General features: G+C 53.1%; 1 protein-coding gene across 1 annotated transcript in view; it reads right to left on the reverse strand.

The window, feature by feature from the left end:
• The window catches only part of EXT2 (exostosin glycosyltransferase 2), an 84,323-nt gene extending 70,551 nt beyond the window's left edge, over nucleotides 1-13,772 (reverse strand). Inside the window, exons 1-3 of the mRNA XM_054400014.1 lie at nucleotides 13,237-13,772; nucleotides 10,997-11,086; nucleotides 3,324-3,440 (exon numbers count right to left, since the gene is read on the reverse strand). Of these exons, the coding sequence (XP_054255989.1) occupies nucleotides 3,324-3,440; nucleotides 10,997-11,086; nucleotides 13,237-13,772 (743 nt within the window). The remainder of the gene's footprint in view (nucleotides 1-3,323; nucleotides 3,441-10,996; nucleotides 11,087-13,236) is intronic.
• Nucleotides 13,773-14,751: the final 979 nt, after the last annotated feature.

Consider the following 14,751-nt stretch of genomic DNA (forward strand, 5'->3'; position numbering starts at 1 on the left):
TGCAAAAACCTCCAGGGATGAGGCTTCCACCACCTCCCTGGGCAACCTCTGCCAGTCTCTCACCACCCTCATGGGGAACAACTTCTTCTAACATCCAATCTGAATCTCCCCACTTCTAGTTTTGCTCCAACCCCCCCAGTCCTATCACTCCCTGACACCCTCAAAAGTTCCTCCCCAGCTTTCTTGGAGCACCCTTCAGATCCTGGAAGGCCACAAGAAGGTCTCCTGGGAGCCTTCTCTTCTCCAGACTGCACAACCCCAACTCTCTCAGTCTGTCTCCAGAGCAGAGCAGCTCCAGCCCTCTGCTCATCCTCATGGCCCTTCTCTGGACACCTTCCAGCACCTCCAGATCCTTCCTGGAACAGAGGCTCCAGAACTGGACCCAGAGCTCCAGGTGTGGTCTCAGCAGAGTGGAGCAGAGGGGGAGAATCCCCTCCCTGGCCCTGCTGGCCACACTTCTCTTGCTGCAGCCCAGGCTCTGCTTGGCTCTCTGGGCTGCAAGTGCTCACTGCTGGCTCCTGTTGAGCTTCTCATCAAGTCCAACCATTCTCTAACTCGACCAAGGCTGGTGCTAAACCATGGTCCTCAGCACCATGTCTACACTGCTTGTCAATCCCTTCAGGGATGGGAATTCCATCACTGCCCTGGTCAGCCTGGTTCACTCTTTGAGAATCCTTTCAGGGAAAAATTTTCTTCTAATGTCCAACCTAAACCTCCCCTGATGTAACTTGAGGCCATTTCCTTTCATCCTATCATGTGCTACCTGGGAGAGGAGACCAACCCCCACCTGGCTCCAACCTCCTTTCAGGGAGCTGTAGAGAGCAATGAGGTCTGCCCTGAGCCTCCTTTTCTCCAGTTGTAGACTTGATGTGCTTTTCTCCAGGTTGAACAATCCCAGCTCCCTCAGCTGCTCCTCACCAGCCCTGTGCTCCAAACCCTTCACCAGCAACCTGAGCTAGTAGAAGGTGGCCCTGCCCAAGGCACTACATGATCTTTAAGGTCCCTTCCAGTCCAAACCATTCTAATTACTACAGCTCACTGGCCACCAGATGGAACTCTGCAAGACTACACTCTGCTCCTCACACAAAATTTGGAGAACATAAAACTGAACAGTCAAGAACAGCAGCAGCTCCCACACAGCAGTTTGTGTCACCCAGCCTCACAGCAGACAAGCATTTATCTGCCTGCACAGACATGAGCCACACCACTGCATCTCGCTGCCCCATGCATGCTGAAGCCTATCATCACCTCCTGCTTTGCAGACACAAAGGCACAAAGCATGCTTTCAGCCTGTGGCACCCTGCATTAACACTTGAGATCTATGGAGAATCAATTGGGGCTCAACCAGATGGCCTCAGGCTGAGCCAGCTGCAGGAGCAGCACAAGGGAGGAAGATAAAGGCTGCGGACAGAGCAAAGCACTGCTGCAGAACAAGAAGAAAACAGCTCTGCAGAGAAGGACCTGGGAGTGCTGGTGGACAAGAAGTGCACCATGAGCCAGCAATGTGCTCTGATGGCCAAGAAGGTCTCCTGGGGTGCGTTCAGAGGAGTGTGGCCAGTAGGATAAGGGAGGTTCTCCTCCCCCTCCACACTGCACTAGCGAAGCCACAGCTGGGTCCTGTTCTGGGCCCCCCGTTCAAGAGAGAAAGGGAACTACTGGAGAGAGTCCAATGAGTGGCCCTGAAGATGCTGAGGGGCCTGGAGCAGCTCTGTGAGGAGGAAAGCTCTGTGAGGGGCCTGGAGCAGCTCTGTGACAGCCCTGGGGCTGGTGAGCCTGGAGAAGAGCAGCCCCAGAGGGGATCTGAGCAATGCTCAGCAAGAGATAAAGGACCTGTGGGGAGCAAGAGGCTGGGGCCAGACTCTTGTCAGTGGTGCTCAGAGACAGGACAAGGAGCAATGGCCACAAACTGGAACCCAGGAGGTTCCACCTGAACAAGAAGAGAAACTCCTTTGCTGTGAGGGTGCTGGAGCCCTGGAGCAGGCTGCCCAGAGAGGTTGTGGAGTTTCCTTCTCTGGAGAGATTCCAACCCCCCTTGGCCATTGTGCTCCTGGGCAAGCTGCTGTGGGTGCCCTGCTTTAGCAGGGGGGTTGGACTGGATGATCACCAGAAGTCCCTTCCAACCCTCACCATGCTGGGAGTATGAGAATTTTCTCAAATGCAAGAGCATTGCCCTTACCAGAGGAGAAGCCAGAGTCAAATAACTTTTTGTGTCCCATAGTGGCAGCACATTTTCAATCACAGCTTTCAACTTGGAATGATTCCTGGTCTGTACAGAATATTGTCAGAAGAGAAAAAATACCTAGAGTTGCAGACTTGATCTTCTCTAAGTGGATACAACCTTTACCCTCCCTGCCTCAGTCTGCTTTTAAACCCTACCAGAGCTAAGACCTTGCTCCAGCCACAGCTCTCAGCTGAGTAAATAAGAAACCCATGAAATTGTCAGGGTTGGAAGGGAGCTCAAAGCTCAGTCAGTTCCAACCCCCTGCCATGGCCAGGGACACCTCACACTACAGCAGGTTGCTCACAGCCACATCCAGCCTGGCTGCAAAAACCTCCAGGGATGAGGCTTCCACCACCTCCCTGGGCAACCTCTGCCAGTCTCTCACCACCCTCATGGGGAACAACTTCTTCCTAACATCCAATCTGAATCTCCCCACTCCTACTTTTGCTCCATTCCCCCCAGTCCTATCACTCCCTGACACCCTCAAAAGTCCCTCCCCAGCTTTCTTGGAGCCCCCTTCAGATCCTGGAAGGCCACAAGAAGGTCTCCTCAGAGCCTTCTCTTCTCCAGACTGAACAGCCCCAACTCTCTCAGTCTGTCTCCAGAGCAGAGCAGCTCCAGCCCTCTGCTCATCCTCATGGCCCTTCTCTGGACACCTTCCAGCACCTCCAGAGCCTTCCTGGAACAGAGGCTCCAGACCTGGACACCTCCCTGGGCAACCTCTTCCAGTGTCTCACCACCTTTGTGGGTGAAAACCTTCTTCCTAACATCCAATCTGAATCTACCCATTTCTAGTTTATTTTTTTTTTCATTCCCCCCAGTCCTATCACTTCCTGACACCCTCAAAAGTCCCTCCCCAGCTTTCTTGTGGCCCCCTTCAGATCCTGGAAGGCCACAAGAAGGTCTCCTTGGGGTCTTCTCCTCTCCAGACTGCACAGCCCCAACTCTCTCAGCCTGTCCTCATAGCAGAGGAGCTCCAGCCCTGTGCCCATCCTCGTGGCCCTTCTCATTTCTATTTCCCCAGCATCAAGGTCAGACATGATGCTGAGAATAGTGTGCTGGATTGGTGGGAATGTGCTGGATTCATGGGAATTTGCTTTACCCTGGTCCTCTTTCTGGCAGCTCCACTTCCCCAGACAAAGGGCTGTAAACAGGAATGCTGACATCGTAGCCTTGCCGGTAAGTCCACGTGGAGAAGCCTCCTCCAGCAAGCAGAGCTCTGGAAAACAAAAGGCAGCAGGAGTTGCTGGCTGTCAGTATCAGAACATCCAAGAAGAGTCATAGAATCGTAGAATTGTCAGGGTTGGAAAGGACCTCAAGGATCATCCACTTCCAACCCCCCTGCATGCTCTGAGGTTAAGTTTTTGCCCCCTCCCTGTACCGTTTTTCACGCAGTTTTTGGTTCACTTTTGCAGTTCACACAGCCTGTCTACATTCCAATTAAAGCAAGCAATTCTTCATTATTCATCCTGCTTCACACATTCCCCCATGCCTGCACAAAAATAAGGCATAGCACAGCTCTCCAAAGTCATAGAGACAAAATGGATTTCAGCTACAAATCCAGGTGCAGGTAGCCTACACTGACTGTGGACCTCTCAGACCTTAGGTGGAAATTGGTGGTGGCCTTCTTGGCCACCAGGGCACACTGCTGCCTCATATTTCAGCCAGATGTCAACCATCACCCCCAGGTCTTGCTCTTCTGGACAGCTTTTCAGCAACTCTTTACTAGGCCTGGAGCACTGCAGGGCCTGACTCATGTAGGGACAGGACAAGGGGTGATGGCTTCAAACTAGAAGCAGCTGGGTCTAGATGAGAGATTAGGATGAAATTCTTCACCATGACAGTAGTGAGGCACTGCAACAGGTTGCTGAGAGAAACTGTGGATGCTCCAAACCTGGAAGTGTTCAAAGCCAGGGTGGAAAAGTCCTAGTGTGAGGTGTCCTTGCCCATGGCAGTGGAGTTGGAACTAGATGATCTATAAGGCCCCTTCCAACCCAAACCATTCTGAGAATCTAGGAATGAAAATAAAATGGAGTTATTTGCAACTGAATCTTCAAAGTGATGGCACTAACAGGAAACATGACAACAAGAGCTCCGTGTGTTGGTCAACAGGCAGCTGAAGAAAAGACAAAAGTGTACCCAGGTGGCCAAGAAGGCCACCAGCATCCTGGCTTGGATCAGCAACAGTGTGGCCAAAAGGACCAGGACATGGATTGTCCCCCTGTGCTTGGCACTGGTGAGGCCACACCTTGAATCCTCGGTTCAGTTTTGGGCCCCTCACTCCAAGAAAGACATGCAGGTGTTGGAGCAGGCCCAGACAAGGGCAGCAAAGCTGGGGAAGGGTCTGGAGAGCAGGGCTGGGGAGGAGCAGCTGAGGGAACTGGGGGTTTTTAGTTCCAGGTCAGGAGCTAGAGCAACCTGCTCTAGTTGAAGATGTCCCTGCTCACTGCAGGGAGCTGCACACAGTGACCTTTAGAGGTCCCTTACACTCCACAGCATTCTGTGATTCCATGACATTAACAGCACTACAAGCAGGGAGGGGGAAAAACAATTGGCTCAGGTGTTGCTGTTTTGGCACTTCATCCCCCTCCTCTGTTTTCTTAACTCCCCCCCACCCAAATTGGGAAACTGCAAGCAGATTGTTTTGATTGGATCCGGTGCAAACATGACAGCACCTCATCAGCCTTGAGAAAGCAGGTGTGTGGCAGGCACAGCCTCACCTAAAGAAGCCCAGGGGAGACCAACACCACTCCAGGAACTCCACTCAGCCTTCTCCATCCACAGGCCAGTGGGAGAGGAGTGCTATTAACTCTTGATGTGCTCCTAGAGACAACTCAGCAGTGGGGAGTGAGCCTGCTCCTGAGCAGCTTCTCATTGCTTTATGGATATGGATCCTTAGTTATCCAGTCTCCTGCTGTGGGTGGACTGGGTGAGCTCCAGAGCTCCCTTCCAACCCCCACCATGCTGGGATTCTGCCCAGGAAGTGCCCCAAGTGCTGTGTGCTCTCTTTCTACCCAGCTGCCATGAGCAGGAGCAGCTTTCTGCCAAGGTTTGCAAACCCCAGTTCATCACCTGAGGCACAACAAGAAGCATCTCAGTTCCCCTCTTTGGTTCTACAGCTGTGGAGCAGCTCTGCAAAAGAAATCATAGAATGGATTGGGTTGGAAGGGACCTTAAAGAGCATCTAGCTCCAACCCCCCTGCCATGGGCAGGGACACCTCCCACCAGCCCTGGTTGCTCAAGGTCTCATCCAACCTGGCCTTGAACACCTCCAGGGAGGAGGCATCCACGACCTCCCTGGGCAACCTGTGCCAGTGTCTCCCCACCCTCACTGCAAAGAATCTCTTCCTCATCTCCAGTCTAAATCCTTTCAGCCTCACTACTGTACCAAATTCATTATTATTAACAAATAATAAAGACCTTACTTTTCAAGTTGCCTGGCTGAGCATTAGAAGTTATGGCAGCTAAGACCAGCAAGAGTCTCCATGCCCACAAGGCTGACTTCAGTCTTTGAAATGGCAGAACAAAAACCTTTACAGACTGCCTTTGGGAACTGGATTTAAAGAGTTAACAAACAAACATGACCTAGGTAAGTTGGACCAGATGATCCTTGGGGGTTCCTTCCAACCTGGTATTCTGTGAAACAAACCCTTAGTGAGGTAACCAAAGTGCCATGTAACTGAGCTCCTCTTTCTGGTCAAGGTCTTGCTTTCCCTGGATTAATCTTTTGTAACCAATCAGTAGACCTCAAGTCCATCAAAACTCATGATCTACAACTGTTTGACTGTGCATCATCTCTGCTAGGTGCTGAGTAGAGAAGACAAGGCCACAACCAGTCTGCAAACTCACCCAGAAGGGAACCCTCTGGAGATCATCCAGTCCAAGCCCCCTGGCTAAAGCAGGCTCACCCACAGCAAGGCTGCCCAGGACTGCATCACCCAGCTGGGTTTGGAAGCTCTCCAAAAAACCCAGCCCTCCAGTATCACATTATAACCTCACACTACATCACTCAGGCCCTTCCAGGACAAGGTCCACACCACTGATGCTTGCACAGATCCACTGCTGGCTGCCTACAGAAAGGAGTTTCCAGCTTTCCTCTGCCCCAAGCCCTGCTCTTGCCTCTCTTACAGATGGCAGCCTGTGATGGTGCAGCTGCAGGGTGAGTCAGTTTGGCAAGCAACAGCAAGAGCTGTCTGCCAGAAGAGGTCTCTTCCTACTCTCTCTGCTCTCCACCTTCCCATGAGGAACACTTTGAGCAAACTCCTACCAAAACAATGCATTCCTGCAGACAGCCACAGGCTGGCTGGGGTTAGAAGGGACCAATTCCTCACAGTCCAGTTCCTCACAGCCAGCAGGAACATCTACAACCAGAGCAGAGTACTAAGAGCCCCAAACAACCTGGAATTGTTCCAGGGATAGGGTTTGCTACCACCTTTCTGGGCAACCGGGGCCAGGGTCTCACCACCCTCACTGTAAACAATTTCTTCCTTCTCTCCAGTCTCAATCTCCCTCTTTTAGTTCAAACCATCACCTCTTGTCCTGTCACCACAGGCCCTGCCCAAAAGTCTGTCCCCAGCTTTCTGATCAACCTCTTGAAGCACTGAAAGGCCACCAGAAGGTCTCCCTGGAACTGTCTCTTCCCCAGGCTGAACAACCCCAACTCTCTCAGCCTGGCCTCACAGCAGAGAGCTTCCAGCATTGCTGTGGCCTCCTCTGGCCCTGCTCCAACAGGTCCCTGTCTGTGCTGTGCTGAGGACTCCAGAGCTGGCCCCAGAGCTGCAGGGGGGGTCTCAGCAGAATGGAGCACAGGGGTAGAATCCCCTCCCTCCCCCTGCTGCCCATGCTGCTGGGGATCAGCCCAGGACACAGCTGGCTTTCTGTATCGTGTCCAGCTTTTCACCCACCAGCACCCCCATGTCCTTCTCCTCAGGACTGCTCTCCCTCCCTTCATTCCCAGCCTGGATTGATAGCAAGGACTGCCCTGACACAGTGCAGGAATCACAGAATGTTAGGAGCTGGAAAGGACCTCCAAAGCTCATCCAGTCCAACCCCCCTGCCAGAGCAGGAGCACCTAGAGCAGATCACACAGAACACATCAAGGTGGACCAACAAGGCCAAGGACCTTGCCCTTGGCTTTGTTGAACCTCATGAGGTTCACACAGAGCTACTTCTCCAGAGAAGGCTCCCAGGAGACCTTCTTGTGGCCTTTCAGGATCTGAAGGGGGCTCCAAGAAAGCTGGGGAGGGACTTTTGAGGGTGTCAGGGAGTGATAGGACTGGGGGGAATGGAGCAAAGCTGGAAGTAGGGAGATTCAGATTGGATGTTAGGAAGAAGTTGTTCCCCATGAGGGTGGTGAGAGACTGGCAGAGGTTTCCCAGGGAGGTGGTGGAAGCCTCATCCCTGGAGGTTTTTGCAGCCAGGCTGGATGTGGCTGTGAGCAACCTGCTGTAGTGTGAGGTGTCCCTGGCCATGGCAGGGGGGTTGGAACTGGCTGAGCCTTGAAGTCCCTTCCAACCCTGACAATTCTTGGATTCTGTGATTATCCAGTTCCCTCTGGATGGATCCCATCCTTGTGGTGTGTCAACTGCAACACTCAGCTTGATGTCAGCTGCAGATCTGCTGAGGGTGCCTCAATCCCTCTATGTCACTCAGCCAACATTAAGTCAGCCAAGTCCAAAAGCACTCAGAGCAGTGTAAATGAACACTGCCTGTCCATACAAATATTAAGGGAACAAATAGAGGAATTTACTATCTGATTACTATCTGCTTTGGTCAGAGTGATGTTTGAGTGCCCTCTTCAGGCTGACCAACACACAGAGAATGTATCTGGCATGGTCACATCAAACCTGAAGCTTTACCTCCCCCTTAGGGATCTTACTGCAATGTGTAAAACTGACTCTTGGAACATGTTCAGAAAACAAGATGCTCTCCTTTGGCACTGAAAGATGTTTTCAATCATCTTTGGTGCAGAGACATCAAGACACAACCCCCCACACACACAACCATCTCAGCAAAGACTCTGGAGCTCACAAACCAGTACAGGTAAGGGGTTGACCTGCTGGGAAGCAGCTCCACAGAGAAGAACCTGGGAGTGCTGGTGGACAAGCAGCTCACCATGAGCCAGCAGTGTCCCCTCGAGGCCAAGAAGGCAAATGGTCTCCAGGGGTAGACAAAGTGTGGCCAGCAGGTTGAGGAAGGTTCTCCTTCCCTTCCACACAGTCCTAGAGAGGGTACACCTGGAGTACTGGATCCAGTTCTGGGCTCCCCAGTTCAAGGGAGACAGGGAACTACTGGAGAGAGTTCAGGGGAGGCTACAAAGCTGCTGAGGGGCCTGGAGCAGCTCTGTGAGGAGGAAAGGCTGAGAGCCCTGGGGCTGGTGAGCCTGGAGAAGAGCAGCCCCAGAGGGGATCTGAGCAATGCTCAGCAAGAGCTAAAGGGTGGGGGGCAAGAGGAAGAAGCCAGATTCTTGTCAGTGGTGCCCAGGGACAAGAGAAGGGGCAGTGGGCACAAACTGGAACCCAGGAGGTTCCATTTGACCATGAGGAGGAACTTCTTTGGTGTGAGGGTGCTGGAGGCCTAGAGCAGGCTTCCCAGAGAGGTTGTGGAGTCTCCTTGTCTGGAGAGAATTCAGCCCCCCCTGGCCATGGTGATCCTAGGCAAGCTGCTGTGGGTGCCCTGCTTCAGCAGGGGGGTTGGACTGGATGATCCATCTCTGTAAAGCAGTGAGAAGCTGCTCAGGAGCAGGCTCACTCCCCACTGCTGAGCTGTCTCTAGCAGCACACCAAGAGTGAATAGCACTCCTCTCCCACTGCTGAGCTGTCTCTAGCAGCACACCAAGAGTGAATAGCACTCCTCTCCCACTGCTGAGCTGTCTCTAGGAGCACACCAAGAGTTAATAGCACTCCTCTCCCACTGCTGAGCTGTCTCTAGGAGCACACCAAGAGTTAATAGCACTCCTCTCCCACTGCTGAGTTGTCTCTAGGAGCACACCAAGAGTTAATAGCACTCCTCTCCCACTGCTGAGTTGTCTCTAGGAGCACACCAAGAGTTAATAGCACTCCTCTCCCACTGCTGAGCTGTCTCTAGCAGCACACCAAGAGTTAATAGCACTCCTCTCCCACTGCTGAGTTGTCTCTAGGAGCACACCAAGAGTGAATAGCACTCCTCTCCCACTGCTGAGTTGTCTCTAGGAGCACACCAAGAGTTAATAGCACTCCTCTCCCACTGCTGAGCTGTCTCTAGGAGCACACCAAGAGTTAATAGCACTCCTCTCCCACTGCTGAGCTGTCTCTAGCAGCACACCAAGAGTGAATAGCACTCCTCTCCCACTGCTGAGCTGTCTCTAGCAGCACACCAAGAGTTAATAGCACTCCTCTCCCACTGCTGAGCTGTCTCTAGCAGCACACCAAGAGTTAATAGCACTCCTCTCCCACTGCTGAGTTGTCTCTAGGAGCACACCAAGAGTTAATAGCACTCCTCTCCCACTGCTGAGCTGTCTCTAGGAGCACACCAAGAGTTAATAGCACTCCTCTGCCACTGCTGAGCTGTCTCTAGCAGCACACCAAGAGTGAATAGCACTCCTCTCCCACTGCTGAGCTGTCTCTAGGAGCACACCAAGAGTGAATAGCACTCCTCTCCCACTGCTGAGCTGTCTCTAGCAGCACACCAAGAGTTAATAGCACTCCTCTCCCACTGCTGAGCTGTCTCTAGGAGCACACCAAGAGTTAATAGCACTCCTCTCCCACTGCTGAGTTGTCTCTAGGAGCACACCAAGAGTTAATAGCACTCCTCTCCCACTGCTGAGCTGTCTCTAGCAGCACACCAAGAGTTAATAGCACTCCTCTCCCACTGCTGAGCTGTCTCTAGCAGCACACCAAGAGTTAATAGCACTCCTCTCCCACTGCTGAGCTGTCTCTAGGAGCACACCAAGAGTGAATAGCACTCCTCTCCCACTGCTGAGCTGTCTCTAGCAGCACACCAAGAGTTAATAGCACTCCTCTCCCACTGCTGAGCTGTCTCTAGCAGCACACCAAGAGTTAATAGCACTCCTCTCCCACTGCTGAGCTGTCTCTAGGAGCACACCAAGAGTTAATAGCACTCCTCTCCCACTGCTGAGCTGTCTCTAGGAGCACACCAAGAGTTAATAGCACTCCTCTCCCACTGCTGAGCTGTCTCTAGCAGCACACCAAGAGTTAATAGCACTCCTCTCCCACTGCTGAGATGTCTCTAGGAGCACACCAAGAGTTAATAGCACTCCTCTCCCACTGCTGAGCTGTCTCTAGGAGCACACCAAGAGTTAATAGCACTCCTCTCCCACTGCTGAGCTGTCTCTAGGAGCACACCAAGAGTGAATAGCACTCCTCTCCCACTGCTGAGCTGTCTCTAGGAGCACACCAAGAGCTAATAGCACTCCTCTCCCACTGGCCTGTGGAAGGAGAAGGCAGGGGGGTTGGAACTAGACAATCTTTAAGGTCCCTTCCAACCCAAAGCATTCTATTAATCTATGACTTTATGAATCCTGCAGAGCATCCAATTCCAGTAAGGCTCATAAAGGGAGGTTTACACTCAAGATTCTCCATCCTTACAGCAAGCCCAGCAGCTGAGAGCCAGCACTGTGTACCACATCCTGTATTAAAATTAAGGACTGGCTGAAACCATCAGATTCCAGGAGCTCCAACTTTGCATAAATTAAGCAGCACCCCCTTTGCTATCAGCCATGCTTCTGAGCTTGCTGCTCCCTCACCAGCATTTAAAGCCAGCCACACACACACATACCTGTCCCTAGGAACATCCAGGGCAGTGTTGTAATCTGGTGGCCCTCCAGGCAGCATATTGAAGAGCAAGTGGTTTGTGCCTCGATCCCACCTAAGGCAAAAGAAGAAGAGGGAAACAATTAGAGAGATGCTCTCTACACAAAGATGAGGCTGCACCTCAAACACTAGGTCACCTTTGGGGCTTGTTGGTGCTGGAGTGGGTCCGGAGAAGGGACAAACAAAGCTGGTGGAGGGTTTGGAGAACAGGGCTGAGGGTGGGGGGGGGGAAACCAAACCACAGTGAAATGCAACTCTCCATCCATGGGATCAGTGAATCACTTACAGGCACACAATCCATTTGGGCAGCCTGCAGGCACAGGACAAGCCCTGCCAGCACCTCAAGTATTACAATGAACAGGAACAAGACACAGCAGCCAAACAGGTGGCAAAAATCTCTGGGATGGGAGAGACACAGCCACAGCTGCCCTTCCTCCCTGTGCTGAGCACTGGTGAGGCCACATCTGGGCTCAGTTCTGGGCCCCTCACTCCAAGAAGGACACTGAGGGGCTAGAGCAGGTCCAGAGAAGGGCAACAAAGCTGGGGAAGGGTCTGGAGAACAGGGCTGGTAAAGAATGGCTGAGGGAACTGGGGTCATTTAGTCTGGACAAAGGGAGGCTGAGGAGCAACCTTCTCACTCTCTACACCTCCCTGAAAGGAGGTTGGAGATGAGAGGGGGGGGGGGGTCAGTCTCTTCTCCCAAAGAACAAGCAACAGGACCAAAGGAAACAGCCTCAAGCTGCACCAGGGGAGCTTTAGGTTGGATATGAAGAACAAATTCTTCCCCAAAAGGGCTGCCAAGCCCTGAACCAGACAGCCCAGGGCAGTCTCCATCCCTTGAGCTGTTTCAAAGCTGTGTAGATGTGGTGCTGAGCGCCATGGTTTAGTGGTGACCTGGCAGTGCTGGGTTAAGGGTTGGATTTCATGATGTTACAGATCTTTCCCAACCAAAACCACCCCACAACTCAGTTGATAATTTCTGTCAAAGCCCAGCTCTGGCCCTGACTCTCTACGAGCTTCTCTCCCACCTTAACCTCACTCCATTCTTTTCCCCACTGCGTTTCTCAGCCTGACAGAGAAAACATTTGGAGAACAAATCTGATGAGGAGTGACTCAGGGAGTTGGGGATGGTTAGTGTGAAAGAGAGGAGGCTGAGGAGAGACCTCCTGGCTCTCCACAACTACCTGAAAGGAGGTTGTAGAGAGGCTGGTGCTGGTCTCTTCTCACAGGTAATCAGTGATAGAGCAAGAGGGAACAGCCTCAAGCTGCCACAGGGCAGGTTTAGACTGGACAGTAGGAAAAAATTCTTCACAGAAAGAGTGGTCAGGGATTGGAATGTGCTGCCCAGGGAGGTGGAGTCACCAAGCCTGGAGGTGTTTAAAGGTCATTTGGGGATATGGTTTAGGAGTGAACCGTGTAGAGTAGGGCTCTTGGCTGGACTTGGTGATCCTGGCTGGAGAGCGGCCCTGAAGAAAAGGCCTTGGGAGTGCTGGGGGAGGAGAAGCTCAACAGGAGCCAGCAGTGAGCACTTGCAGCCCAGAGAGCCAAGCAGAGCCTGGGCTGCAGCAAGAGAAGTGTGGCCAGCAGGGCCAGGGAGGGGATTCTCCCCCTCTGCTCCACTCTGCTCAGACCCCACCTGGAGCTCTGGGTCCAGTTCTGGAGCCTCTGTTCCACGAAGGATCTGGAGGTGCTGGAAGGTGTCCAGAGAAGGGCCATGAGGATGAGCAGAGGGCTGGAGCTGCTCTGCTCTGGAGACAGACTGAGAGAGTTGGGGTTGTGCAGTCTGGAGAGGAGAAGGCTCCCAGGAGACCTTCTTGTGGCCTTCCAGGATCTGAAGGGGGCTCCAAGAAAGCTGGGGAGGGACTTTTGAGGGTGTCAGGGAGTGATAGGACTGGGGGGAATGGAGCAGAACTAGAAATGAGGAGATTCAGATTGGATGTTAGGAAGAAGTTGTTCCCCATGAGGGTGGTAAGAGACTGGAAGAGGTTGCCCAGGGAGATGGTGGAAGCCTCATCCCTGGAGGTTTTTGCAGCCAGGCTGGATGTGGCTGTGAGCAACCTGCTGTAGTGTGAGGTGTCCCTGGCCATGGCAGGGGGGTTGGAATTGGCTGATCCTTGAGGTCCCTTCCAACCCTGACAATCCTACGATCCCGAGGGTCTGTTCCAACCTGAGCCCTTCTGTGCCTCTGCGAGCACCCATGAGCACCTGGAGAGCTGCGCCAAAGCCTGAGCTGTCTCCTTGATCCTGAGGGAGTTCTGGTTGAGGACGTCAATGGAGGGCACGAAGAGGCAGGCCCGGCTGACGTCGTCGGTGTAGAAGTCGCTGTCGGAGATGGCGGCCAGCAGCTCGTTGTACTCCCGGGAGATGGTGCCGCTCACCGCCGCCCCCTCCTCGTCCACGTACCGCCTGAGGGAGTAGATGTAGACCTTCACCTTGTTCTTGGGGTTGAAGCCGCAGCGGTAGACGTCGAAGCAGGTGTGCATCCTGCAGCTCAGGTCCCCCCGCTCGGGGATGGGGCCGTGGGCCGGGAGCTTCACCACGGGCACGTCGTGGACGCTGCGCTTGGCCGCCGCCCAGTCCCCCGACGACTCGATGGAGTGGGGCCAGAACTGGAACATCCCCGTGGCCAGCAGGCCCAGCAGGACGACGGAGAAGAGGGTGATGTAGTAGACTCGGTGCTTGGTTTTCATCCTGGGGATGAGGGCCGGACCCCGGGGGTTGTACTTGGCCGAGGAGCACATAATGGCATCGATCAGCTCCGGTCTCTGCGCGACAGCAGGGGGAGAGACTTGAGGATGGGACTGGGTTGCAAATTCCTCCTCCTCCTCCCTCACCCACCCCCAACATTAACTTTACCAGACCAGCTCAGCTGGAAGCTGTATTCACAGGCCAAACTGCAATCTGCAATGCAACGAATATGTAACAATACACAGGATTTACAGACACACGAGGATGAGCAGAGGGCTGGAGCACCTCTCTTATGAGGAGACACTGACTGAGAGAGTTGGGGTTGTGCAGTCTGCAGAAGGCTCCCAGGAGACCTTCTTGGGGCCTTCCAGTATCTGAAGGGGGCTGTAAGAAAGCAGGGGAGGGATTTTTTAGACTATCAGGTAGTGAAAGGACTAGGGAGAATGGAACAAAGCTGGAAGTAGGGAGATTGAGGCTGGACATGAGGAAGAAGTTCTTCACCATGAGAGTGGTGAGAGCCTGGAATGGGTTGTCCAGGGAAGTGGTTGAAGCCCCATCCCTGGAGGTGTTTAAGGCCAGGCTGGATGAGGCTCTGGCCAGCCTGATCTAGTGTGAGGTGTCCCTGCCCATGGCAGGGGGGTTGGAACTGGCTGATCCTTGTGGTCCCTTCTAACCCTGACAATTCTATGATTCTATATTTACAAGTATCTACAATTAACAAACAGCACAAGGACACACACACACCCCCCCCCGCAGGTGACTGGTTGGACTTGATGACCTTGGAGGTCTCTTCCAACCTGGTTGATTCTGTGACCTTCAGAGGTCCCTTCCAACCAGACCATTATAGGATTCTAAGGTGTCAGCAGAGACCACCACTTCAGTCCCAGACACACAATCCAGTCTGGGCCTGGTTGTAATGGAATGATGTTGGTCAGTCAATGACCACAAGGCACAAAAAGCCATGGCCTGGTGGTGAGGGGAGGAAGGTACCTCAGACACTCCACCTCTAAGTGTGTTCACAGGGAAAACTAA

This window comes from Indicator indicator, chromosome 4 (assembly GCF_027791375.1).
Source record: "Indicator indicator isolate 239-I01 chromosome 4, UM_Iind_1.1, whole genome shotgun sequence".
In the NCBI taxonomy this organism is placed as follows: Eukaryota; Metazoa; Chordata; class Aves; order Piciformes; family Indicatoridae; genus Indicator; species Indicator indicator.